General features: G+C 41.2%; 1 protein-coding gene across 2 annotated transcripts; it reads right to left on the reverse strand.

Annotated features, from left to right (window-relative positions):
- Nucleotides 1–2,889: 2,889 nt before the first annotated feature.
- On the reverse strand, nucleotides 2,890–27,342 carry ZFX (zinc finger protein X-linked). Of its 2 annotated transcripts, XM_051795081.1 has the most exons (8): nucleotides 27,095–27,334; nucleotides 21,244–21,332; nucleotides 20,245–20,811; nucleotides 11,349–11,498; nucleotides 11,008–11,151; nucleotides 10,781–10,915; nucleotides 8,168–8,308; nucleotides 2,890–6,713 (listed from the first exon to the last, which is right to left on the reverse strand). In XM_051795081.1, the coding sequence occupies exons 2-8, from the start codon at nucleotides 21,302–21,304 to the stop codon at nucleotides 5,527–5,529; spliced, it is 2,385 nt and encodes a 794-aa protein (XP_051651041.1). In that variant the 5' UTR covers nucleotides 21,305–21,332; nucleotides 27,095–27,334; the 3' UTR covers nucleotides 2,890–5,526. The 2 variants fall into 2 exon arrangements, with proteins under 2 accessions (XP_051651041.1, XP_051651042.1); XM_051795082.1 differs by lacking the exon at nucleotides 11,349–11,498 and having other exon boundaries at nucleotides 27,095–27,342.
- Between the last annotated feature and the right edge of the window lie 326 nt (nucleotides 27,343–27,668).

A 27,668-nucleotide genomic window follows, 5' to 3' on the forward strand; every position in this document is an offset into this window, starting at 1 on the left:
AGCTAACTTCACAAAAATTTTTTCTCGTGCCAGTGCAAGAGAAAATTCAAGTGTGTGTTACTCCCTTTTTTTGCATGTCACAGTGTGTCTTTTCATCCATACTTGTTTCAAAGGACTCTGGGCACACCACCAGGCACAGGTTTCCCCCAGGGCCTGTGTAACACCTGGTAATCCCAAGATGATCACAGGTGGCTTTTGGTGCCTGGATGTGAGCAACTGACCTGAGATCAAGAAATCTAAAGAGGGTGAGGCAGGAGTTTGGGACACTCTCTGCCACTGTACCTGTAGGTTGTTCTTTGAGCTTCTAGCCAAGCTGATAGACTTTGGTTCGAAAATCTCAAAAGAGCACTTTGTGTGGCTTTCTGTTTCCTGAGGCAGGAACATCCCCATTGGAAATGTTCCTGTCAGGGCTTGTTCTCTGGTGACCTGTTTTGGGCAGGTGACCTGTTTTTTTGATTATGGAGTGTAAGTTTTTCAATTCAAAACCTGATTTCAAGCATTTGGCTCCTCAAAATAGACTCACTCGGGCTCCTCAGCCCCTGGCCAGCACGGGGGCATTGGCCACTCAGGACAGTGGGTGGGACAGACATCCCTCAGTCGGGAGGCAAGGAGAGACAACACCACAAAGGAACCACAAAGGAATCACTTGTCTGAAGCTGTTCACACCCCACCCTTGGCTCCATGATGGGGCTGGTTCAAATGAACCTCAAACAATGGTTAAACCACAGCAGAAAACAAGGTGAGAGGCAGAGCAGGGGCGAGCAGAGCAGGGGCGGTGGTATGAGGGGCTTGGCTGTGGGGGGTTGTGCTACCACACCAGGGGCAGCTCAGCAAAGGGCTCTGCACTACCAAGGTGTTGGAAATATAAGTTGTGTTTGTTGCATTTAACTCTTTTCCTGTTCCCTTCAGGTTCTTTCCTTGGTCCTAATAGCAGCAATTCTTTATCCTGATTTTGCCCAGGCTTGTGCTGAGATGACCCTCAAAGTTTTGTCTTTAATAGAATGGTAACAGTTTTTCCAGATTTGTGGAGTTTCCATGGGATTCCAGTATATATTACAAAAGTCTGAGTGCTCCATGGCTTCTGAACAACCCATGCTTGTAGTTTTTAAAGTGCTTGTTGCCTATAGAAATTAATACCATTTCCACAGGTCTGGAAAAAACATTCCCAGCCTTATTTCTACTTAAGAAAAAAAACTATCAGTGCTTGCCTTTCTGCATCAGCATTTCAAGGAAACCAAATCAACCAACCCACTCTTCAAACTCCTCAGAAAACAAATGAAAGGTTTTTGGTGTGTCTGCCTTTTGTGTGTATTGACTACTACTTCCTTGCTCCTGACTCTGCTGACTTTCTTCCTGGTTCCACTCAGCCCCTCCTTGGTCAGTTTTCCACTTGTCATAATTGTTAATGTACTGGTTGTATCTTCTATTAATGATATATTATTTAATTGCTACCTTTAACAAGCCAGGGAACTGCAGTGAGCTGTTAGCCAGCTGCTTCTTTTCCTAATTAGTGACACAGCCTTTTGGCTTGCAAATAAGGCTGTCAAAGAACATTCAGGTTGGCATCCAGGCTTTGGGTGCCTTTGCTACTGTCTCCCAGTGAGGGGGAAATCACCCCCCTGGGAAATCACCAGTGTGGGCTGTAGGTGCCTGGGCAAGTGGAGGAACCTTCAGCAGAGCCTGGCAGCAAAGCACTGAGGCTTCCACAATTAAAGAAACCAAGGAAGAGGGGGACATCCTAGAGGAAGGTGGGATTTGCTCGTCTGCATGAGCTAGAGCTGGTAACTGCTCCTGGCTCTTCCTCACAGCAGCTGGAATTGGGTGTATTTATCCTCCAGTGCCCTGAACGTCTCTGGTACTCAACGTACAGTTTCATAGTGAGTGGTTGAGGAACATTAGGTAGATGGAGAAAATAAGGAAACAAATCAAATCATGAGCAGATTGCTGGCTATGCGGCGTGACAGCTTGTTACTGTGAGGAGTTGCCCAACGCCAGTCCAGCTGCACGATGAACTAAGATGAGGAATGAGTCAGCTTTTCCTAAAAGCATCCAGGGAGAGTAAACTAATTGGACCAAATATCCTGGAGATATCTGGGCCAGCAGACATGCCACCTTCTCAGGCAGGTATAGACAGAGGGCAGAGACACCCAACAGCACTTCTGCCATGAAGTCCATGGGGACAGAGGGTTGGTGCTGTAAAGTGGGATGGCCTGTGCCAGTGAACTGTTACCAAAGCAGTTCCCATGTCCCTAGTTTAATTTAACTGGGCTGAATCATTCACAGAGCAGTGGGAGAAGCAGCCATAAGCCCTCTCCATCCCTGCTGCTGGCCAGTGCCAGCCCTGCCAGGGAGCAGCAGGTGGAGAAGCTGGACAGGGCAGTGAGGATGGGGAGAGGCCCAGCCCAGGCATCGTCCCTGCTGGAGCAGCATCACACTCACACATCCCAGCAGGAAGGGAAAGGGAGCAGGGCTCCTGCTGGGACTCACACATCAGAAGAGGCACCAGGAAACACATTTTATTTTTTCAGTTCCAACAGCCCCTCTTTTGCCTCGAGGTCTGGTGGGGCGTTTTGGGGCAGTGCAGTAACCACCTTGCTGAAAAACATGAAGGCATTATCAGACGTTTAACAAACATCAGTGCTTTAATATAAAAACAAACAGGCATTAAAATGGATTTCGTAGACCTGCCCTCCCTTTCACTGTTGCAGACTTCAAGGTAAACGTGGCTTTCAACCACAGGAGGGACTGAGCCACCCACACCCCAGCACTACACAAAATGAGCTGAAGGCCAGGGAGCAGAAGAGAAAGTTAAAGTGCAGTAGAGCTGCAAATGACCGTGTCCCTCAGAACAAGGCTCCACCTCAGAACTGGCATCAAATAGACTAAACGTTCATTAAAAGGAAAATATTTTGAATTTTATTTTTTCACGTTATTATCAAGTACACAATTACAATAATGTCACACATCCCTATATGGTTCTATGTATTTTGTTTTTTTCTTTTGTCTTTTTTACAAAGTGTACAGAGGGAAGGACGTATACAATATTTAACAGGGTATTTTCTACAGAACAATAATTTATATTATGTCCTTGTAAAAATCTGTACCTTTTTTAAACATTAAACTGAAACATCCATTTTATAGCATTTGCTAAGCAAATTATTTAGGAATTAAAACTAGCCTGTAACTAATGTCATTAGTACATTAACAATAACTATAATTTCATTTTCTCTTTATACAGACAAATACATTTTACAAAATCCACTTGACCAAACCCTTAATTATTTAAAAAAAAAGTTTCAACATTGTGCTTTAAAAAAAAAAAAAGTGTTTATGATTCCAGGCTACGTAAGAGAAAGAAAATGCGTAAAATTGTGTTCTTTGTCTTTCAGCTTATTTAAAAAAATAAAGTTAAAATGGCTAAAATCCTCAGCAATGCTATGGGAATTTATGCAGATTTTGTACACTTTCCAGGTCTCCAGTTAGAAAATGCTTGAACATAAGAGGGGAAAAAAATAAGTCACAGGCGGGTACTTTGCAAGAAGCGAATGGGAAATCTCTGTTGGGTTTTACTGCATCTGATTTGGCATCAGTAGGCAACGGACAGCTACGGCCATGTAGGAAATCCACTGGCTTCAGCGGGGATTTCAAGGAAGGCACAATGCAGCACGGCCAGGTATTACACACTAAAGGGTCACGGCCCACTAGTAGCAATATTATACAAGAGCACAATGGGCAAGTCTGGGGACACTGTCAAGCAGGCATTGAAAGAAAAAAACATCATACGACACAGATAGTGACATGGCATTCGACTGTCCTGAACTGCACACTACAGACAAGTATTTCAGATCACAGTGAGACAGGAGGGGCAGGGCTCGGTAACAAAACAAAACACAAAATGCTTAGAGGACACACATCCGAAAGGAAACTTTTGTCCCTCTATCACCCCGAACTTGGGATCATCACTAAATTTTGATTTGAACTGGAAGTTCACCTGCCTAGAAACAAGAATTAACACTGTGCCAGGCTCTGAACCCTTTCCATTAGGGAATTGCTGGTTACAAATCTATCCTAATCTGGCAGGCAGCTGGGACCGAATTCTGCAATTCATCATCAAACAGTGGCTGGGCTGGGAATTTGAGCATGGGGAGCAGGGCCAGGTCCTAAAATCTGGCATGTAATTAAACAGTTTGGCTTTTTTGCTCCACAGTTGTTGTTAAAGTACATGACTTCATGCTTGGTACATTTATGCAGCAATTACCAAATGACATGGCGCTACTTCATAATAGTCTTCAGGTGCCAAAATTGCATATAATAATTGTAATATTCTCCCAGCTGTTTATAAACAGATTAGAAGAACTGGGTTAATTCTGGATACTGTACTAATTAATAAATAGCAGCTGAACACAGCTACTAATGGCTCAGGAAAAACATTCAATTTAGTAACAAAACTGCTTCTATCGTAAGTTACTTTTCTTATTAAGAATATCTACCTTACAACATCTCTACTCCTTATGAACACGTCTGCTCTGCTCCATTTCCCTCTTAAGCTCTCACTGTAAATACCTGCTTTCCAAAATCGAGGCACCTCTCGGTCTTAAATTTTATTCTAAAACAACTCACAATAAAAATGTGACTTGAACCACAAACTGTTTTTTAAAGAAATACCAACACACATAAAAGCATAAAGTTTGAGGTACATTTACCGGCACATACAGACAGTTGTGATCTAGTATTAACTCTGCAAATGGAACACGAGTATTTTACGTTTCCAACATTAAGACAGAAGTAAAGCGAAAAAAACCCAACTCATTTGTAACACACAAAACCTTTCAAAGAAGCACAGAACAATAAATGTACTATTTGAGTATACTTTTAAATTCATCCAAGAAAGATAACCTCCCCAAACCACTTTTTAAATATTTTTTCTCTCTGAAACCAGAATTAAAACACAAATATTTTTCTGCAACAAAGTGAGATTTGTAACTCCTCAAATAGAAAATAGTTAACCTGCCACAAAGTCTGTATAGTTAAAACAAGACAATCAGGTGGGCCCTAGTGCCTTTACTGTCAACATGACAATTCCCCATTTTTTACACACCTCTGACAATTTTATTGAAATGTCATATTTTTAAAATTCATGACAAAACTGCATTAACATGGACACTGAGTATCAACGAGGTCAGTAAGATAAATATATCTAAATAAACTATTACGATTGAAAAATTCAGTAAGAGACAGGGTTTACTTTATTAAATGCAACTTTATTGTTGCCATCTTTTCTTCATTTATTAAACAAACTGAATAGAATTCAGAACACGCTATTGAACAAAAGGTATAAAAGTCAACTAGAAGCAATAATCCTATTTTTATACAGCAACAAATCAAATGCACAGTATTTTTTTTTTGTTGGGTTTTTTGTTTTTTTTTTTTTTGGGTGTGATCGCAGGTGATTGGCTTTAAAATAAGCTAACTGCCTGAAGGGCAAATTTCCTTTATAATTCCAGCCATAAGTCTGTGAAAAGGACTTTAAGGCAGCCCAACATCTTTATGATGTCGCATAATGTGCTGGTTCTTCTCTGAAGGCCTTCGGAAACCTTTCTTGCAATACTCACACCGGTGAGGGTAGTCTTTTGTGTGAATGGAAATAACATGCCGTTTGAAGCCTGAGGCGTCTGTAGTGCTATACTCACAGTACTCACACTGATAAACTTTCCTGCCACTGTGTGTTTTCATGTGTTTTTTCAGCTCATTTTGCTGCCTGAAGCCCTTTCTACATCTCTTGCACCTGAAAGGAAGATCCTTTGTGTGAACTGAGAGTATGTGGCGACTCAGAATGAACGGATCTGCGATCTTAAAGTCACAATGTCTGCATTGGTGCAATTTTTTACCCTTGTGAGCCGCCACGTGTTTTTTCAGTTCCGAAGGCCTGTGAAAGCCTTTATCACACATATCACACTTATGAGGATAGTCTTTTGTGTGGACTGAAATTATGTGTCGTTTCAGATCACTCGAGTTTGAGCTCTTATGGTCACAATGCAAACACTGATGTGTTTTACTTTCCGGATGCATAAGCGTATGCTGCTGTAGCTCTTTGGTATCTGAAAAAGTCTGGAAACAAATATCGCACTTGAGTGGCGTTTCCTTACTGTGTTTAGTCTTTACGTGGGTTTTCAAGTTGGAGGAGTCGGCAGACCGGTACTCGCAGTATTGGCACTGGTAGGGCTTCTCACCAGTGTGGATCCGCATGTGCTTCTTGAGCTCCGAGGGATGGCGAAACCCTTTGCCACACTCCACGCAAATGTGAGGAAAGTTCTTGCTGTGGACAGCTAAAAGGTGGTGACTCAGTAACCCTTGCTCCGCCGTCTCATAATCGCAGAATTTGCACTTGTGCATTTTATTAACTCCTTTGTCCCTGTGCACCATCTTGTGAGTGAATAAAGTTCCTGCATGAGAAAAGGTTTTCCCACACTCATCGTATTCAATAAGCTTTTCTGTTTTGTTGGTCAGCTTATGACTCTCCAAGTGGTTATGTAAACTTATTTTTTTATTCGTAGTGTAATCACAGTCTGTGCATCTGTATTTCTTCTTAGTAAGAAGGTGCTCCGGGTGGTTTTTCATGTGCCTTTTCAAGAAACCTCTAGATTTAAATTTCTTTCCACAAATCATGCAGGGGTAGACTGTCAACGGATGACCATCAGGGCCAATGATTATTGCTGAAAAACAACAAAAAAACCCTTCATCAGTATTATACAACAACATTACACTTCAGTAAGTGTCAGACTGCAATGTTAACAAACATGATGAATTGCTGAAGGAGATTGGACACAAATGCTTCACTATACAAATAAACAAGCTCGTTAATGGGTTAGGTAGAAGAAACTGAAGGAATTAGTACTTTCATTCATTTTTATTATTAAGAGAAAGGAAATACTGTTTTTTGATGGAGACAACCAATGCATCACCCCGCCGTTCTTCAACTCAATTAATTCTATTTTCAAGAATTCTGAGTTTACACACTAAATATATGCAGAAACCAACACTGGTGCAAAGAACAGTGACCAGCTTGTTAAACTGAGTATTACCTAGTAAGCAAAACACATTATCTTCTTTGACTCCTCACAGATCTGTAGATAAAAGTTTAATCTGGCAGTTTAATCACCTACCGCTGACTACAATTCGCATGTCCCCAAACTAACACCTCCTTCTTGTGCCATCTGTCACAGTTACAAACTGAAGAGGTACCAAGCAGAACTCAATGAGAACATGTTTCACATAAAGATACCTCAGAGCTTTGGAACTTATTTGCACTCATCCATCAGCCTGATTTGTTTACCCTGAATTTGTCTAGGCATGTCAAAAAAGCTCTCTTTTCCAAAAATGTTTTATAAGGAGAGCTGACTAAGTAGTTGAAAATAGAAAAAGCCAACTTTAATTTACCCAATTTACTGACTCAGTGCTAAACAAAACAGAACTCCTACAGTTAAGTCAGAGTTTGAAAAGAAACGTATAATATTATTTAAGTCAAGGCTACTAAAAAAATAGTTGTGTGCTTTTTTCAACTTTATCAAACCTAATAAATAATTCCAATAATAACACAGTACCAGCAGAAACCAAATAATGCCAAAGAGCACTTCTGTTCTCACAGATGCAAAGAAAAATGTAGGCAAGGACATCAAGGCAATTTACTTCATAATTAAACCAGAAAAGGGTATAGAAGTTACACTACCAAACATTAATATACAATGTTCAGACTTTCCAGTTACCTACTGAGCTGATAGAATGAAATGCACTGTTCTATAAATTTTCAATAAAAAGGGTTTTTAAAAAGCACTATTACCATACACCATTTCTCTAACGTCTCCCTTAAAAATGTTACATTAAACATTAAAATTGGTGTGGCAAATTAAGTGTATAGGTTTTTAACCTTTTGATATGATAATGATTTTTTCCTGTGTCAGAGATGGTTTCCTTCAAAAGGCCCATCATAATCCAAACCACGTAATTAAAATTTTTAAAAATAAAATATGTACTCATTTATAATGTAAAAGTGTTGTCAGCAAAGTAATTGCCCAAATCACTGGTTTTACGTGACATTGCACACGCTATCAACAAAGTGCATCTGTTTATGGGCAAGTGCCTAGAGTACAGCCAGCCACCAGGTACTCACCTGTCTGATACTGCCTGGACTCAGGTCTCCTCTTTTTCTTTGGTTTTTGCTTGGCCAACCTCCCAAGTCCAGATGACTCATCTATGTGCAAAAGAGCACTTGCAGTGCCATTCCGACTTTCGATGCCATCGTTATTATTACCTACCAAGGTAAGTTAAAAAGTCACTTACCACCTCTACAGATAATTCCAGCACAAACTCAACAGTGGCAACAACAGAAATGATAAACTATTATCTGGACATTTAATCAAACCGTAATATTGTACAACAGGAGCAGCAAAGTGTCTCAGAATGTAACTGATGAATTATGTTTGCTATTATGAGCCTGGAAATACTGGCCTTGTTAACCCAATTTTACAGGAGTTAATAGTTTTCCATTACACAGAGACTTCTCCTTTAAATGCAGCATTTTTTGCATGTCTTTGGTTGCTAATTATACCCAAAATGTTTAACATTGGTAAATAATAGCATGTCACAATATTTACTGTGCCTGATTTTCTTCTCAGGCCTGAAATACATTTGTGTGTGAGCTCCTTTCACTTCTGGAGGTCTGAATTCACCTGACTGGTTTGTCACACACCAAGTTTCTGAACTGGAACTGCAATCAAAGAATCCTTCTGAACAGCCCATAAAGTGGCACACAAAGTACACTACTTACTATTTGTACACCTGATGCTTTAGCACTTACAAATTCTTTCTAGTGGGAACAAAGAACATGCTCAGTGTTGTGTAACAGAAAGAAGGAAACAATCTTTGCCTCACAGAGCTTTGTGTTTAATACACAAATGGTACCACTGTATGTAAAACAAACATGAAAATTACAAGCAAATACATCTATATATTTGAGAAGGTATTCATTGGACATCAGTTTAACACTGGTGATTTAAGGACATAAGTAAATTCTAACAATAAATTTTGTCGTTAAGTATTTACTTGAATCAATAAAAGGCAACAGTTCATCGTGAAAGCAAAGCACACAAATAAGATAGGAAGACTGAAATAGAAAAAACTGCAAGATGCTCAATAGCTGTTCCTTTTGTAGAGTGCAGAGAATTAATATTCATGACTAATGTAAGAAGACTGAGCCAGGCACAGGCATGTGCAGAGTCTGAAGGTTATGATCTAGATGCCAGCTCAAGTGTTGAGCAGCAAATGTGGCACCTTAACAATGCTGAAAGCAAAAATCCATTTCACATCTTACATGTAGAAAGTACAGTTTACAACAGGTGCCTGAAGAGTCCTTCTAGATTTAACAGAGAACAGGCCCCAAACACTTTCTAATACTGGAATAAAACTGCAAAAACTTGCTGGAATATAAAGCACAGTGAGACCAAGCTTTGCTACAATAAAGCAACATAATAAATGTAGCATTTTAAGATGCCATTGCTATCAGCTCTAAACCCTCCATAAGCGGTGAAGAGTTCCAAGGAGTGCAGATGACAAACCTCTGTTGTTTTCCTGCCTTCAGGTTTCATTTCTCCCCATCCTCACCATCTCTCACCCTGCATGGTACTACTTACTACCGAGCGTGCAACTGTTTCCCACATCCTTAAATGCTCCTTTCAATTCCATCTTTCACCACTCTTAATACACTGCTCAACTTTCTCCTCCTCCTCCAAAGTAACGGAATGTTCCAGCTACAGATATTGCTTCAAGTTCACTCAATTTCCTTTTTAATTCCCAGTCGACCTGGCATCTGACATTTCCTCTCCACTGAAGCTGTGCTCACCTATGGCCTAAGATAAGGCTTTGGGTGCACTACCATCCATGCCCCAAACAACTTTTAGCACAGGTTGCTCCATGAAATCTTGCCCTTCCTGACATATGTCCAAGATTCCAGCCCCCACTGCATTCTCAGCACTTCCCTGCCATTTAAATGTCTCCTGGCACCATCACCCCAATCCACATCACACAGACATGTAAGTTTTGTCATTTACTTCACTATTTCTTTTGGTTTGTTTAGAAGGAGAAAAGGGCAATACAGAAACATTTTTAAGATTAAATTTTGGTCTTAAGCTCACTGAAGTTTTGGAAATCGGTTTGTGCACTAGTTGGTGCTCAGATACCAACAATCAAGAAAAATGGTTCTGAATGCTGGAAATATTCTCAAAATTGTGCTATAATTTTAAGATGTCTCCCTCCAAGTTCTTTTTGTTCATCAATTATTTTCATTGGTGCAATCATATATTTATCTGATCCTTCTAGAAAGCACTTAAATCAAGCTTAGAGGTCAGTGCTGCTTTTCACCGTTACACTGAATCTTATCTATTTCCATTTGCCTTCCCCCCACCCCAATAAAAATATTCAGTTGTATTGCCAAGCCAGTTCTTGCTATGTCTTAAAACCGTGAGGGACAGATGTACTTGAGATGCAATTTTTCAGCTGGAAGCTCATGTACTTCCCCTTTTACATCATGAAAATGTGAAGCTAAATGCCTGCCTTATAGCCTCTCACTCTCTTTTTAACGATTACTATGCCAAGAAACCATTCTTCAACTAAAACTTTAAAAACAAACACAAAAGCACAAATAGTCTACACTACCCTCTGAAAAACCAATCCCTGACACTTTGCTACAGACAGTGTCACCAGGAAGAATTCCTTCAGTATTACCTACCATAAGCTGCTGCCCAAGCTATGGGCATGAAAGTTTTAATTTCGGTGTCATCAATTTGCTGTTCATGGGCTGCTGCGGCATCCTCCTCTCCTACAATGACTTCCATATAAACCTCATCAGCTATTTCTGCAACATCTAAGAGGAAAAAAAGTCAAGAAAAAATTATTAGAAACACTGCCCTGCTGAAAATGAAAATCCCTGCTCCCAAAGGAAAGCCACCTACTTACTTAAGTCTTCATCTTCGTGCTGAGAATCATTTACAGTCATGTAAACCATTTTCTCCCTTGGAATACGAATACTGCTGTTTTGATCGAGTAATCCAACTGCGTGGTCATTCTCTGGCTCACTCTCCACAATGTCTACTGTGCCCCCTAATTAGGAAGACCAGAGCAAAATATTTTAATTACAGTTTGTTCAAAATCTATGCTAAACCACAAAAAACTGAAAGTTTTCTCACTCTTTAATATCAGACCTACAGGTCTTTACAGACGACTTGAGAGAAATCACAGTCTCATCATGCAAAATTTCAAATGTCAGGTTGGAGTATTCTAAAACAAGTGTGTTTTACCTAAATCGTCTTCTCCAGGATCTGCTTTGAATATATAGACCTTGATGACTTCTGGACAAATGCCATCCACTTTACAAGAGCCACTTTCTGACTCTGCTTCCATGGTAATTTCAGCAGAACCTTCATGTTCTATCTTACCAGCATCATCCACTACAAAAACAAGTTATTACAATTACCCAGTCATATGCAGACATACATGAAAGACTTTATTAATTTATTACTCAAATTTGGAAGCAGTTTAAAATTAAAAAGTTGTGATAAAGAACCTACCCATAAATTTTTTTTTCATATCCTTGAAAACAATGTCAGTAAACACAAAAATAAATTCAAGCTGTTATCTTTTAGTTAAGGAGGAAGTGCAAGAATGCTGCAGTGATGTGACTAGAAGCATGAGTAACACACCAGACAATGCTAATTAGGAAACTGTGATCTTCAGCAAGATAATGGTAGGAAGAAAGTGCACATCAGTACTTACTCTGTGGAATAATTTCACTTATTCTCAGTTTTAATTGCTTTCTCCTTCACAACAAATAAGCTATTAATTTTTCTTTTCAAAAGCATTATCTGTTGCTCAACCCTGTCTCTAATGCAAGTGGTGCTACTGCTGCCTGTCAGACCTGGTTCCCAGCAAAGCCATGTGACTAATGCTTCTTCAGTTGCCTGGAGAGGAAACCTGAATGGAAACTACAGGAAGAAAACCCTCACGAGAAAACTTTTCTCAGGCACTCAACAGCTGAGGGATGGAGCAGCACCAAAGCACTGCCCTGGTGCTGCAGTGCTGGTGAAGCTGTTCATGGTGCCCGTGCTGAAAGGGGCTTGGACTTTCCGCTGCAGCCCCCTGTAACTCTCAGACTTTGTTCTCCTGCTTTCCGGAGGGCACCGACACCACGCTCCAGCCTGAACTGCTCTAACTTGCCTGGGCCTCCCCCACAAATGAGGCTAAAGGCCAGCTTTACAAGGAACACGGCTCTGATTTGAGACACACTGTACACAGGCACGAGTGTGTGCACACACCACCCATCTCACATTACCAACAATGGGTTTTCAAAAAAAGAATACTAAATATCCCTTCACAAAAACCAACTCCAGCATCTCAAGACCTTTAGAAAATCTCCCAATTTTGAGAAGCCCCATAAGTTTTTTGAGTGTCAAGATTATGAAAGTACTTTTAATGTGACTGCATACTTTTTTAATTTGTGACTTTATTGTTCAAAAAGTCACTCCTGACAGGGCTCCTCAGAGTCATGCATAACTTCAGTTCATGACAATAAGACATGAAATTTATACTAAAGGAAGTCTAAGAACTGTCCGATAAATGCTGTAGAATTTTTAACTACCATTCCTAGCACATATCAATTATTTAATAAAGTATGCTTATTTTACTAGTACTCATTAAACTATCCTCATAAATAAATCACACCTTTACTACTCAACAATTACAACTCTTAAATTTACTTTAATATATACTCTAAAAAAAAGGCTCAAAATGTTATTACTATTACTTTCCTGATGTGAAATTAATAAATTAGCCTTTAAATTAGACAAACTAGGATGTGTTGTCTCATGTATCAAACACAACTGTATTTAAGTACAATTTCTCAATCACCATCACTGCTCACAAAAAATATGAATAACATTAAATTATAAAGTACTACCATAAATTAGTCTTTCTCTTTCCTTACCAAAAGAGCAGCAGAAGAAAACAATAAATACTCTAATGCCAAGCTGACGATCAATGGGCATTGTACAGAATACTTCAAGCACTAAGGTGTTTAAAATATAACTTTGTGTCATGGGACAACATAATGTCTTGTAGCTGAAAGCCTAAAGTATTTAAAAAGTAAAAACCTTAAAATGTTCCTTTGTATCACATTAACACTGTAGCTCCACAGTACACATATTCAGTTATTAACAGATTTTCATGATTTGTTCATCATATCCAAGAAATACCAAATGTCCCTGGAACTCTGACAAAAAGAAAGCTTGCTTTTGTTCCTACACTACATTTATGTAGTTGCTCTCCTTTAACTTGGCCGTTTCCAGTGTCAGGCACGTGTATTTGGAAGGCTTTCAAATCAGTGTAGACTGACTTTACACTGCTGAAGCCAAAAGGGAAGTCTGGCACCAAGATGAACTGATGCTGGAACATATTCACAAGGAAGGAAAATTATGGCTGAAGCAAACAGAGAGAGAACGAACCTATGTGCACCACGTGAAACAGGCTGGTTCCTTTTGACCACACCAGAGTTTTTTACTTCTATATATATATGGAAGTATCCATCAATAAAACCTTCACACAAAAAAAGAATTCTAAATCTGAAAAATATGCTCCATTTATGCTTTGAGGTAAGTTCTCCAAGATTCAAACTAATCTTTTAAACAACATGATAAAAAAAATTGTTACACAATTTAGGGTTTGTTTATCCCTGAATTCCCTCTGTATTCAACAGTGTTTTAAAAATGTAACAACTGGTTTAAATATTTTTAATAGGGCCATTAAACTATAAGGAAATTGATGTGTAGGAGGTACAAGGCCAACTTTTCTCATACAAGTGGAAAAAAATTACCCCTCTTGACAGGTGGTAATACTTACAAAACTGAAGTCCCTGAATGGCTTGAAAAGTAGTAATATTTGCAGTATAGGAGCAAACAGGTAATAGGAAGAAAAGTAGAGTGGAAAGAAAAAGGTAGGAAAAGAGATAAAAATTAAAGGAAGAGACAAACAAGGTGAAAGAGAATGGGTATCTATTACAGAAAGTATAATTCCCAAGGTATATTGTCCTATGGTTACATAAGCATTTAGTTGTACTGAATCATTGATGTTCTGGCAACATTTATGAAATTTGATTTCCATTTAACACATGTTTCTGCATTCTGCACATATCTCAGTCTCACAATCAGAGCAAATGATATCCATAAATACATGACTGATCAATGTTTGAAGTTGGAATTCTGATGATGTTTGAATTTTTCATTTAAATTCAGAGCCCATCAAGGGATCCCACAAATACCATGCATGGCAGATACTCTCACATTGCTCCTCTTTGATATTATCCCTCACCCCCCCCCAAAAAAAAGCCAAAAGTACTTAAAAGTATTAGTTAAGCTTCTAAGAGATGACTTCCTTTCAAGTAGAGCCACTGGGCATTACTAAACTAATCACAAGTCACATGCTAGAAAAAAGTTCAGGCCAGCATTACTGCAATGCTGTCATACTTTGTGCCTCCATTTTAACAGATATTATCTGAACTAAAAACTTTAAATATCTGATTTTTACCCCTCTAGTAGCTGGTACTTCAGAAAACAAGTAGATTCAGACTAATTTTCAGAGTTAAAAAAAAGGAAAAATTACTAGACACAACATTATTTCATGTGAACTGCAAGAGTGCAGTCTATGGTTAGTTTGCCAACATTCATCACAGACTTCACCGATTAGACCAGCCTGCTCTTTGCACACTATGAGCTGCAAGAAACAAATAAATATGTGCTTCTCCAATGTTGCAATCATTGCTTCCATATAAAGATAAAGCCAGAACTGTTATTAAAAGCACAAAGAAATGAGAAAGGTGTCACACAACATGAAATATGTGGCGTATTTAAAGCCTGTCTAGTTACCATTTACACTACAAGGAAATCAACAAAAAGAGACCAACAGATAGAATAAGGAATAGAGCAAAGAAATAAAAGATATAGGCAACATTAACAACAGATACTTTGTTTGGTATGTATTCTAGCATGATGACAGCATTTATCTCCTAGAAAATATTACATTTAATTAAAAAATCATACAATAAACTAAAACATCCATGGAAAAATTATCTCCTATATCTTTACCCTTCTACTAAAATATGTCCAATGGTATTTTTGGGACAAGAACAGGCTCCTATGCATTGATAATAAAAATCATATTTAAAGCCCCATTGAGGCCAGTTTTCCTAAACAGAAGCACAGATGCCAGGCCGAGATGCTGCATTTGCTTAAATGGTATATCTTTTGTTTAACCATGACACGTACGCTTTCCCAAGAAGTTGGTTTTAGTTTTTTTATATTGAATATTTGATGGATCAGCAGATACAGGCTTTGTACCCTTGCAGCGTTTTACTCCTAACTAAAAAATGCAAATACAACTGCCTTTATTTTTAATGGATTCCATAATAGTTTACATCTATTCTTTTCTACTATTTCTCCTCTACATGGGATTAATGAGGAAAATAAAAGGATTGTAAAAGATAAAATTCACTTAACTACAAAGAAACCTTTTTCAAGTACACACTGCTAATTGCTGAAAACCACACTGAAACAAGTCTTACCATCAATCTAAGACAAAGTATCTCTACACCAGTTTAACAGATCTTAAAAATGTATCAATAGAGCAATTAGACAAGAATCATCTATTTTGTTAGCATTTATGTTCCCAAATGGTTCTCTTGGCTGCTAAAAAAATGTGTATCATGTGATACTTCCCTACTTACAAAATAAACAACCCAATTTAAACATTCTTAATGAAAAAGCTATTACTAACTATTCTTTTCTAAAACACATTAAAAGCACTCTGTATTCCCCTGATTTTCTTCAGTTATCTGCAATAGAAACATTTTACTTCTACTTTACTTGACAGTAGACAATTCCTAGTCCACTGAAGAAGTTATTTTTACTGTCCAATTACTTCTTGAACAGCAAAGCAGGTTTCCTAATCTGTCAGGAAACAGGAATCTGCTCTATTTTGATTTTAATCCATTGCCATTACACATATGCAGCAGTATATTCTGTGTGTCTGTCCCCCCAAGGTAGTAATCTAGCAGAGGAGTAACTTCTGAGCTCCAAACTGGCATCTAACACTTGTCCTGCTCTCCCCAGCACACAAATCAGACTGAGCTCTGAGGCATCACTCAGCCCAAGGCAATTCTTACTTCCATCACCTCTCCAGAGCACCCTGAGCTGCAACAACTGTTAGTGCCATTCTAGTGGTCAGACAGAAGCATGGAAGCAAGTTCTACCTCAGGGAGAGAAAAACATAGTTTCCTGCATCTTTAAGAACCTCCAGGGAAAACGAGGGAGGTGCTTATTTATGCTAAAAAAGTAAATAAAAAGCATTTTGTTTTCCTGACTAGAAGTTGACTGGATGGCCCTAATGAAAGCATGAACTTCATGGCTTTGTTCATCAGATGCACTGCTTTCATCTAAAACATCCAACTAGGACAAAAAAAGGTAGGTTACACCCAGGCCTATGAAAAGATGCAATCATTCTCTCTCAGTGAGTCACCCTGGGTTCTGACTCCTGTGAAAAGTGTTAATTCAGATACAGCAAACAAGCCACATGTCTAACTCAGAGAAAAGTGAGGATATAGATGGATGGACCTAACACAGCTCCTGCATTTGCAAGTATTTAACTTCTTAAAACTACAGCTTAAACTTTGTGAGGCTGCCCTACTCTTCACTCTCTCCAGGCTCCCCTTGTCAAACTTCTGTGCCTCACTAGTTTTATTGCAATGTAAGCGTATCAGGGTACAATTTTCTGTCTTATGGAATATGTTAATGCCAGAGAGAGGATGTGTCTTTCCCAATCTGAATAAAATCAAACAAAGAAAAATCTCAATTTCCATCTTATGGCCAGGTGCAAGGAACTACTTTCCTTGGTTAGTAAATGAAGGGTGTTTGTTTTGACAAACACTAGTTATCTCACTTACTGTTTCACTCATTGAGAAAAAATTTTCCAAGCTACCAAATAATTAGTACCAATGTGAGTCACAGCACAATTTATACTTTCCTGACCTAAGTCATGAACTGGCTTGTTATGGAACATGTAGGAGGAAAAAAAAAAAGATTTATCAAACCTCCTTGAATCTTTTTCAAGCTACTAACCAGCAGCAGTTTGCATTCTTTGTTGAATGAATATCTGATTCTGCTCTAAGTGCCCCAAATCTACTATGGAACAAAAATTAATCTTGAGGGCAAAGACAAAGTATCCAAAAAAAAAAGTACATCAAAAGGTAACTGATGATATAAAGCTGTGCCAAGAAACATTATCTTGGAAATTAAAAAAAGCAAAGGCATATCAATGCCAAAGCTAAATTAAATCTAAATGGGAAAAGAAATATTAAAATTGTGAGCTTATTGAAGCAAAGTCACAGAATGAAACCCCACAGGGACTGTAATCCTTGAAAAGACAAACCAGTTTGAAACCAAGAAAGAAGCAGAAACACAACATTAAAAAAAAATACCCAGTCATTTCAAAGCAGATATTTTCAGGATAAAGCTAAGCAAATTATCTTAAGGAAATATATGTAGACTCAGTTCATTAGGAACAAAAATGGAAATGCTGAAAGAGAGCCATGAGATAGGAAAAAGATAGCAAAAAGATTTTGCCAACAGCTTCCACTAAAGAATACAGACTGAGAAACCTACAACAGAAAGAACAGTGTGTCATCCCCTGCTTTCCATGTGCCTATCTAAAAGAAGACAGGCAAAGGCATTCGGACAAACACAGTCTAGCTCCCAGATCTGGGAAGCAGCAACATCTGGCTACTGTAATGGCAGACAAGATTACATTCCAACATCTGTCCCTGCAGTTCAGGGAGCTTTGCCAGAATCAAACATAAATTTACAGGTTAGGATGAAAAAATCCAAAACCAGGCTGTGATGTTACTACTTTTTAAAAACCACTTATTACTAAGCTCAGCTGAAGAACTGAGGCAGGGAACAGATCAATGAACACATCCACTACCGATGCAAAAAAAAATTCAAATAATGTTTCCGATACAACAAAGAGACTATTTGGCAAGACAGCCTTTACTTGATAGAAAAGAACTAGACTCTGCCTTCACAACTAGAAGAACTTGTTATGCAGGCTTTAAACACAGTAGGTGGTAGTAGGGAACTTCCCTTTAAAATGAACTGCTAGAACATACTTTAAATTTTAAACACAAATAGAAAGGATGTATGCTTTGTAGCATAACGCTTGTCTTAAATGCTGGCTTATTCAAGGTTCTGAATCTAAACAAACTACACTGCAAGACTATCAAGAGACATTTAATAATAAATAAAACACGAAACTGCAGAAATACATGACTGAGAGTACCCCAGCACAACTGAACAATTACATTCCTGTGTTTCTTGCCAGTCAGCACCTGTTGACGACTGGCACATCTCGGACTTCCCAGCTAAGCTGGGATCATCCAATGCAGCCTCTACCACGACACACTGTCCTCGTTCAGCCACTGCCAGTGATGAACAGGACACACATCCACCCACCCCCCTCACCTGCATTTACACAGACACATTTACCAAGTGCTCCCATGAGGCCTCGCTCTGCAGGAGGAACCTGCACAGAAAAGGAGAGCAGAGACCGGAGCAACAGCACCTTAAAGGGCTACAGTCCAGGATAAGGAACAGGTAAGAATCACCACCAGAATCAGGCCCCAATTATCCGTGGGTGGATTATCCAGTTTGTTTTCTAACTCTGCTGCAGGTGCAGAAGCATTTGAGCTGCTTTCCATCTGATCTAACTTGGGTCCAGCACCAGAAAGTTATATCTGCAGCACACTTGGCAGAGTACATTTATCAGTTTGGATCAGTACCATTTCAGAGAGCAGCACCACTGACCTATTTCACCTCAGTACAATCCTGCAGCTTACTTTTACAAGATTTTATGTTATCCATATTTTGCACTATCCCATTTAATTGTTTTCCAAGATAATAGAGAATTAACTGTACCTCATATAAACTCAAAACATGGCTGCACAAGGTTACTCAAGGAACTCAAGGGATGATAAATTAAGAAATGCAGTGATCCTAGGTAAGGAGAAGCAACATTAAAATCCATAAGTAGAGAATATTAAAACAAGTTATTATACATTTCAAAAATATCCAAAAGTAAAGAAGGAAAAAAAAGGAGAAACAAGGGGGAAAAAAAGGAAAACAAAAGAAAAAAGGTAACTGAAGCAGAGCACGAAGTACACCTCATCAATGGAGTCATTTAATGCCAGACAAAATTGAAGTGCCTGAAATGGCAATTAAACAAACCAGCCTAACAAGGCTCTTCTATTCCTACAATAAGTAAATGTTAGCAGTGACACCCTGATGTTCCTAGGTACTGCACTGAGTAATCACTGTAGTAAGTAACAGAGTAAGCTCTAGTTCACACAGACGGATATCCTCAGTAGAAAAAGGATTGATGATATGCCCTGTTTTTCTCCACCATCTATTTAAGTCTTTTGGAATACAATTCAAATGGATTGTGCCACTGTTCCTAAGGGAGATTAAGATATTCATAGTTGCTTTTGAGCTATGAGCAGCAGTAGCTACTCTTTTTGTTAGCTGCATAATTCTGTCCCTTGCTTAATCAAGAGAAGAAAACACATCCTAACAGCAAAGAAAACCATATTGTTGTCTGTATCTAACAATGAATGGGGTGCAAGGAGCAGGGACTTAGCAAAAAAACAAGACAAGGATAACAAATTGTTGTTTGCACTTCCAAAAATCAGGGTTTTTACTCTCTTTTCCATTAAATATTTTGTTTACTTAATGTCTTGGCAATCATCTTAGCAACCTGCACATACAGGTATTTTCAAATACTGTCACTTTAATTTTTTTCCAGTAGTTATTAAGTATATGGCATTTATTTTACTGGAATTCTTACTCTTGTTCATGTGTTATAAATTGCTAGAGAGATAATTTATAATCAGACATGTATTTGTCAGTATTTCTCTCCACTAGCTTCACCAGAACTTTTAGCTGGTACATGTTCCTAAAAATGCCCCTATCTGAGTACATTTGTGAGATCTGCTTTTCAATTAAAAATACAGAAAATCTGGTTTGGGAACTTGTTGTTTTACGCCCTCAAGCACTACCCAGGCCGATATCACAAGAATTTTGATGGCTTTATCCAAACACTTACAGGAAATCATAAGGTAATCATCACAGTTGCCCTTCTCATCTTGATGTTCCACAGGGATTCCATTGGCATCGATCACTGCCTCTGATGCACAATCTGCCACCAAGACTTCCTCAGAAACAACATCTGTTCCCAGAGTATCAGTGACAATATCTGCTTCTTCAACATTATCGTGAACTACATGTTCAACGTGTCCAACTTCAGGGACATGCATTGACTCGCTTGTCAGCACATGTTCTGGTATAGACATTGTTTCTGCTGTTATGTCAGAAGCTAAAACATCATCTGGGACAGTGCAATGAGCCAAAGAAACCTCTTCGGCTACGTCTGTGTCCAGCACTTGTTCAGGAATAATGACAGTTTCAGACACATCTGGCTCCTCCATGATATCTGGGCACTGAACATCCTCGATGACAACATCCTCAATGACATCCTGGATTACTACAGAGTCTGGATCATCGGGAACAAAATTATGCACGGTTATATCTGAGTCGACTACATCTGAAACAAATACTGTTTCCTGTACTTCCACAACAATCTGATCTCCATCCATATGTGCTGCATCAGCTCCTGAAAAACATAATTAAAATAGCAGTTAAGTTGAAAAATTGTCTCAAATGAGGTGGTTAATAACTGAAATTACTTCTGTTTCATTTCAACTTTTACACTATATTGCAATTTAGTAAAACAGGCATGATAGCATGTGAGCAATTAAGATAGGCAGACACATGAGATAAGTTAAGTAAAAAGTAGATGCTAACATAACTAAGATGAACAAGGTTTTCTCTCCTGGAAAAGATCTGCAATTTTTAGACTCTCCCCCAATACCCAAACAACTACTACTTGAGTGAAAGAACAGTAGCTCATTCAGATTGCTCCGAGTAATAAAAACAACTATACAAAAGCATTGATGCAGCACAGCACTTTTAAGCAAAGACAAAATAAACAAGTCAATTGCATCTAATTCGAACACTCTTATCTACATATTATCTCCTGACAGACCTGTTGGATCAAAAAATGCATTTGGCTCATGTGGCTGCAATTCAAGCCCATCTTCATCCATGGCCTTTAACTCTCATCAGTCAGAGTGTCTGTAGAAGGTAAAGAAAAAAGGTTATTTAACTTGCATTAGGCAAAGAAAGTTGCCTCTCCCTGTGCACTGAAATGCTGAAATTCTGGGTGCATGAAAGTTAACATACAGCACCTCATGACTTTCAGATGAACTAGACTTCACTCAGGGTCCCTCTGTTTGAGATTCCAGCAATACTACTCCAAACACCCAGGGGCTGAACAAGGGGAGTGTAAGATCCAACACTCTGTGTCCATTTCTCAAAACCCCACAGCTTCACAAACACAGAAGCAGCTCATAACAAAATGTGAAAATATGATTTCCTTTTTATCTTATAAAGAAAAAAGAAATTAAGACAAAGCCTAGACAAGTTCACACTCAAATCCTTGCTGGATGCTGGGAAATACAGCATTGGCAAATCAATAAGGCTCAGTAAGGTAAGCTAAACACAGACAGCTAATAATCCGAAATGAACATTGGTTTTGATGTCTCCATGTTCACACTTGGGCAATTGGGAGGAATTCACTCTAATGTCACTTCAGGAATTGAAATCATCAACGTAAATGGCTTCCAGAGCATAACATCATATGTTTTCAAACCCAGATCTGTGAATATTTTCAAAACTCCTGCCCAAAGATTAAGTACCTATTTGCAGTTGTATTCAAAAGTATCACCAATTCTCAAAAGTTTCTAAATGTCATGTTCTACCAAGTTTTTTGAACGAAATGTCAACATTTCTTCAATGTATAATTACTTATTTCAGTCTTCTTAATAAAAGAACCAAACAAGACCACTAAGTTGAAATACTTACTAAAATGTGAAACTACAATTTAAATTTTGCTGCTTACTTATCTGCATTATAATTAGGATCAGGCAAACCTAGTTAGGTAAAATACAATCTAACATAAACTTGTGCTACTCCTTTGCACTGAGTCCAACCAGTTTTCTAAGTGTGGAACCAGCAAGAGCCAACAGAATGTTCCTGCATGTTTCTGGACAACTGGAAGATGCGATTTTCCTTCCTCCAAACATTTTTCACAGTGACAGGCAAAAGTCATGCCATTTTTGTGATATTATCATAAAAGACAGAGAAAACATTAAGATTCTATACGAGGTTTCCATAAGAATCATAACTTTTCCAAATTACATCAACTACATTTACATTCATTAAGTCTCTATAGGGAAACTGCTATCCAAAGGAAAAAATTAACTAGTTCAAAACACAAACATAAAACCATAATCTACAGCAAGTATTTTCTAAACTTCCCCATTTCTTAACTCAAATTTTCTCAACTCTTCATCTCTGGAACTCTCCCTTGGGGTGTTGTCCAGACTCTGGTGCAGTCACACAGGCCTTGTCTCTTACACAAACTCAGGGAGAAATATAGCCAGACATTGAGCTGGAGGAAAAGCAGAGGTGGACTAAAAATATTCCAAGGGATCCCATATTTGTGTGATGCTCAGCTGGAAGGTCTCTATATTTTAAAGACAGCTATGCTAACAAATCGTTGTTGTATCCAGCTGGACGTATATCACCTCCCAATAATTGTGACTGTCAAGCATTTCTGTCAGAAGCGCCCACTATTAACAGGAACAACTCCTTACATGGGTACTTTTTTTCAGAATCAAGAGCAAAAGAAAAATGCTTCTTAGCCTCAGATGCAAGAAATAGCTGGACTGATGGCAATCAACCTCTGCCATGCCACAGAACCAAGAAGAGAATAACAAGGCTCCATACAGTCATTTAAGCAAGATTTATACCCTCATTGGTTTCCTTCCATCTATTCAGTATATACCCAGCCAGTCTACTATGAATGTCCTTCCTATTCATCTTGTCATATTTCCTGTGTTGCCTTCACTGTTTAGTTTCTTCTTTTCTGTTGCTTCTTTTCCAATTTCTCATAGGCCTTGAACTATATTATGTTCTTTACCTGCTAATTTCATCCCGCCAGCTTCTAACTAAAGCACACTCCCGTCATGCACACAAACCTTTGCTACTCATCAATTTGTAGCCAAGATTGTATCAGCAATTGGAAGATTTTTTTTTTTTGCAGGAGGCAGAGGGGACTAAGGGTTGGCTGACATAAACTTGCCTCTCTCCTCAGGCAACACATACATAAGAAGAGGGAACCCTCTGTCCGGCTCTCTGGAAAAAGTCAAGAAATCCTTTGTGTCTGTGCTTTTTAGGACTGTATTATCACACATTTTAGCCTCTGATCAGCTGTGACCCAACCAGCCTGAGGAGTCAGTTCACCACTGGCTACTGGAAGAACTGGCATTCGTTTTCTCCGCTTCCTGCTTTCACCACCCACCTGACAATCACTCCACCACAAATTCCTGCTTCTCATGATTCATGCATGTACTTTCTCTATTCCATCCTCTCCCCAGATTCCTCACTGTCTCTGTAAGAGAGGCACTCCTTCACTGTCCTTCTGTCTATCCTCTTCACCCAGGAGACAAGGAAGCTTCCACCACTACTTCCCAGCTTTCCAAATGTGCCCACTGACACCATCTCTTCCCTGCCACTCCTGTTGCTGCCTGGTGGTGTTCAGGATGGTGCAGTTTCACCAGCAGTGACAGCACAGCAGACCCTTCACCTGCATACTGTGTAACTCTGGGACCTCTTCAGTACCAGCCAGGTCTTCTCACCTACAGGGGCACAACGTGCTCAAAACACAGGCTCTGCCTCCACACAAACTGAAGGTGCCTCCTGGGCACATGGACTTTCAAGTCTGAGTCCTAAAAAGGCCACAAACGTCTGCTTTGGTGCTTTCTCCAAAGAAGAAGAAAAAACTTCAATGCTTTCACTCAGTGAGTCTCTCATTAAATAAGGTTTCTCATAATGTGCTTTTGCACCCAGACCCAGCCAAAAAATTAATGTACACAAATTCTTACCCCTGTGCTGGACCATAAAGACTTTAAAAGTGCTCCATAAGGGCACAGGCTCCACACCCACAGAAATTTGCTGCAGGAAGAGAACCAGAAGAGGATGCAGGCACTTAAATCAAGAATTAACTAAACTATCTAAAATAATAAAGGTGCCCAAATGAAAATCTGTAGTCCAAAAGGCATAAAATAATTTGTCCATGGTTGAGGTAAAAAAAAAAAACCACAGAAAAAAAATCCTGAAATCACTTCAGGGTTGGAGCATTCTAACCAGGAGATGATAAAATACTATTTCTTCCTGCTTGCTCTCCTTCTGACCAGAGGGTGAGCACAGGGGCACAAGATGCATCCACACAAAGGAAGGAATACCAACTGCACCTCTGTGACACAAAAAATACCAGGGCTGCTTCTTGCAAGCACCACAGCAATGAACATCTTCAAATTCCTTGGCAAGCACCCTAAGCTCTGTGGTTAAGGCTAAGAAGCAATTTCAGCAGTTCATTCTCCTGAAAGATTTCAAGAAGGATGGAAACTCCTCTCAGTTCTTTCAAAACATTCTATCTGACACTTACCTCAGGAGCAGTTTCTGGCATCGAAGTCAACAGAATCAATTTTTCAGTTCAGTTTGGGAACCCAAACTCTCAAAGAAAAGCAGGTGCCCAGCCATGTCCCTACACTTAGTCCTTCTCAGCTATGTGTATCTTTCTTCAAATCTCAGTAACTCTGGAAATGCTCTTCTACCACTTCAGCCAAAAAAGCCAAGGCATCCAGAATCAGGTTTTATACCTCTGCATCTTTTACTTTGCTTGGGTCCATGCCAGCTTCACACTGATTGAGAATTAATACAACTCTGAAATGCACTTAATTCTGTCCATAAAGTTATTTTTTACCAACTGATTTTTACCTGTTTACTCAGAGACTTGGCTGGTCTTGGCATTATGGAAGTCAAGGCAACATTTTCAAGTGGAAGGGCAGATGGAAAATTACATATTAATGGCAGAAATTGTATTAATATATTAGCAATAAAATAACCTTCTGAAATAAAAATGATCATGAGAACAATCAGTCAAGAAAAGCAATGCAGACAGTGCACTAGTCTTGCCCCACTACAGATCCTTGACTCAACAAATCTAGCATGGTACTGAAGATAAAATAAAAAGAAACAGACGAGCTGTCAGGTTTTAAAGAGGGAGCAACTTTAAAAATAGAGTTCCTTAGAAGAAAGAGCTTTAATATTCCACAGAAACTGTCAGTTTCTCTTCTCTGACAGAAAAATAAAAAAAGGAAAATGGGGAAAAAGGAAAAAGAGAAAAAGGGGAAACTTCAAAAAAGCCATCCTTATAAAAAAGAAATACATAAGATAGTTCTTTGCCTAGTCCTAATTTGCAATAAGGCCACAAACCAGATATCCACGCAGCAAAACCCTGACCCTTCCCAGAGAAATCAAGGCATAAACAGCAGAATTCCCCACGTGCAAGTGCTGGCCCCTACCCACGCTGGGATGACTTAGTGTACAGCCATAACCACGCTCCCGTCGTGCCTTGCTACATCCCATTAAAAACTGCGGCACGCCTGGCATGTCCCAATCGGGTCAGAGCCCCGAGACACCCGGGGCTCCCCGGCAGCTCCGGGCTCAGTCTGCTGCAGTGCCACAGCTCTCCTCAGGTGACCCACTGGTGGGCAGTGCAGGGCACACACACACACACACACACACACACACACACACACACACACACACACACACACACACACACACACACACACACGCTCTCAGTCGCGCACACACCAAAGGCGAAAAAATTACACTCCTACAGTGTCCAATTCCTGTCTCGAAAATAACCCCCGTTGTTATTATTAGGTGCATAAATGGAAGAATAAAAACCATGTTACACATGTGACAGTGTGATCATTCGGCTGTTTATTTCTTGATGCATCCGCCTCAGTTTTGGCAGGAGGATAAATGCTGTTTTCACTGCAATTCCGTAAAAAAAAAAAAAAAAAAAAAAGACAGCTAACTCAAATCTTTTCCCTCTTTGTTGCAGTTCAGTGGTGAGGCATTTGCAGATACTGGCTAAAGGAATGGGTTTTATCCAGGTTTCGTAGGGATGTTGTGCGTCATATTCTTAATGAATCCTATCCTAAATTAGGGAAATAATCGATCCCAGGCGCATCTCTTGAACCAGCACCAAGGGGGATCTCAAGGGGAACGGGGGGCTCCTCGCGGGGCGGGAGGGGAAGCGAAAGAAGCTGCGGGCGAGCTCCCGGAGCCGCCGAGCCAGCGCTGCCCGAGTTCCCGGCCGGGAGCAGAGGAAGGAGATGGCGGGGCAGGAGGGGACCCGGCCAGCAGTCCCGGCGCAGGGACCCGCCGCGGGCCGCAACGCGCCGCGCTCCGCTGCGCCTCGCAGTGTGACAGCGGGAGGCGGGAGGCGGGGAGGGTGTGGAGGCTGCGGGCGGTCCCTGCCGGAGCCCCGGGGCTCCCCCGCCCCGCCCGGCCCGGCCCGGCCCGGCCCGCGCGGGGCCCCGGCTGTGCGAACGATTAATTCAAGATGGCGCCGGCGCCCTCCACAACCACCCCCCCCCGCGCGCCGCCATTTTGTCTCCTCCTCCAGACACCTCCGAACCCCCCCCGGCCGGGCCCGGGGCCCCTCACCGGCCCCGCTCGCCCCCTCTCGGGCCCGCAGCCACCCACCTCCACTCCGCGCTCCTCACGCCGCTCCCCCTGCCGCCCCGGGCCGCGCCGGGAGTGCGGGACCCGCCGGCAGGGAGCCCGCGGCCCGCTCCTGCAGCGGAGCCCTGGCGCGGCCTAGCTGCGGCCTCCTCGCGGCCTGCGCCGCGGCCTGCGCGGGCAGGGGGAGGCCTGGGCCGGGCGGGCGGCGGGGCCCGGCCCGTGGCTCTTACCTTGCGGGTGGCGGGCGGCGGCGCTCCCTCGGCGCGGCCTCTCTCAGCGCGACTGGGCCGAGCGCGGCGGCGGCGGCGGCGGCTGCGGCGGGGCGGGCGGGCGGGCGGGAGGGGAGGGAGGGGCCGAGCTCGGAGCTGAGTGGAAGCGGCCAAGCTCCCCGGGCCGGGCCCGCCGTCAGCACGTCACGTCACTGCCCGAGAGAGCCCAGGAGCAGGCGGAAGGGAGCGCGCCGCCGCCGCCGCCTCGGGCCGCCCGCCCGCCCGCGGGGGCCGGGGCGGCCGGGCGGGCCGGGGGCCTGTGTGCGGGGCGGGCGAGGCGGCGGTCGGGGCGACGGGGCGGGGGCGGCGCGGCGGCGCTCGGTCCCGCGGCTCCTCCTGCCGCCGCCTCCGCCGCGGCTCGGCCGCGCTGCGCCGCCCGGGGCTCGGCGTGCGCCCCCCGGAGCGCGGCGGTGCCCCGGGACCCCCGCCCCGCCCGGACCCTCCATGCCGGGCCAGTCCCCCCCGCGCTCCGCCAGGCCTGCGGCCCGGCCCGGCCCCGCCGTGCGTTCCGGGGACTCCGCGGCCCCGCCGCGGG

The sequence above is a fragment of the Manacus candei genome, unplaced genomic scaffold, assembly GCF_025592945.1.
Source record: "Manacus candei isolate 608988 ecotype Guabito, Panama unplaced genomic scaffold, ASM2559294v1 h1tg000041l, whole genome shotgun sequence".
Taxonomy (NCBI): Eukaryota; Metazoa; Chordata; class Aves; order Passeriformes; family Pipridae; genus Manacus; species Manacus candei.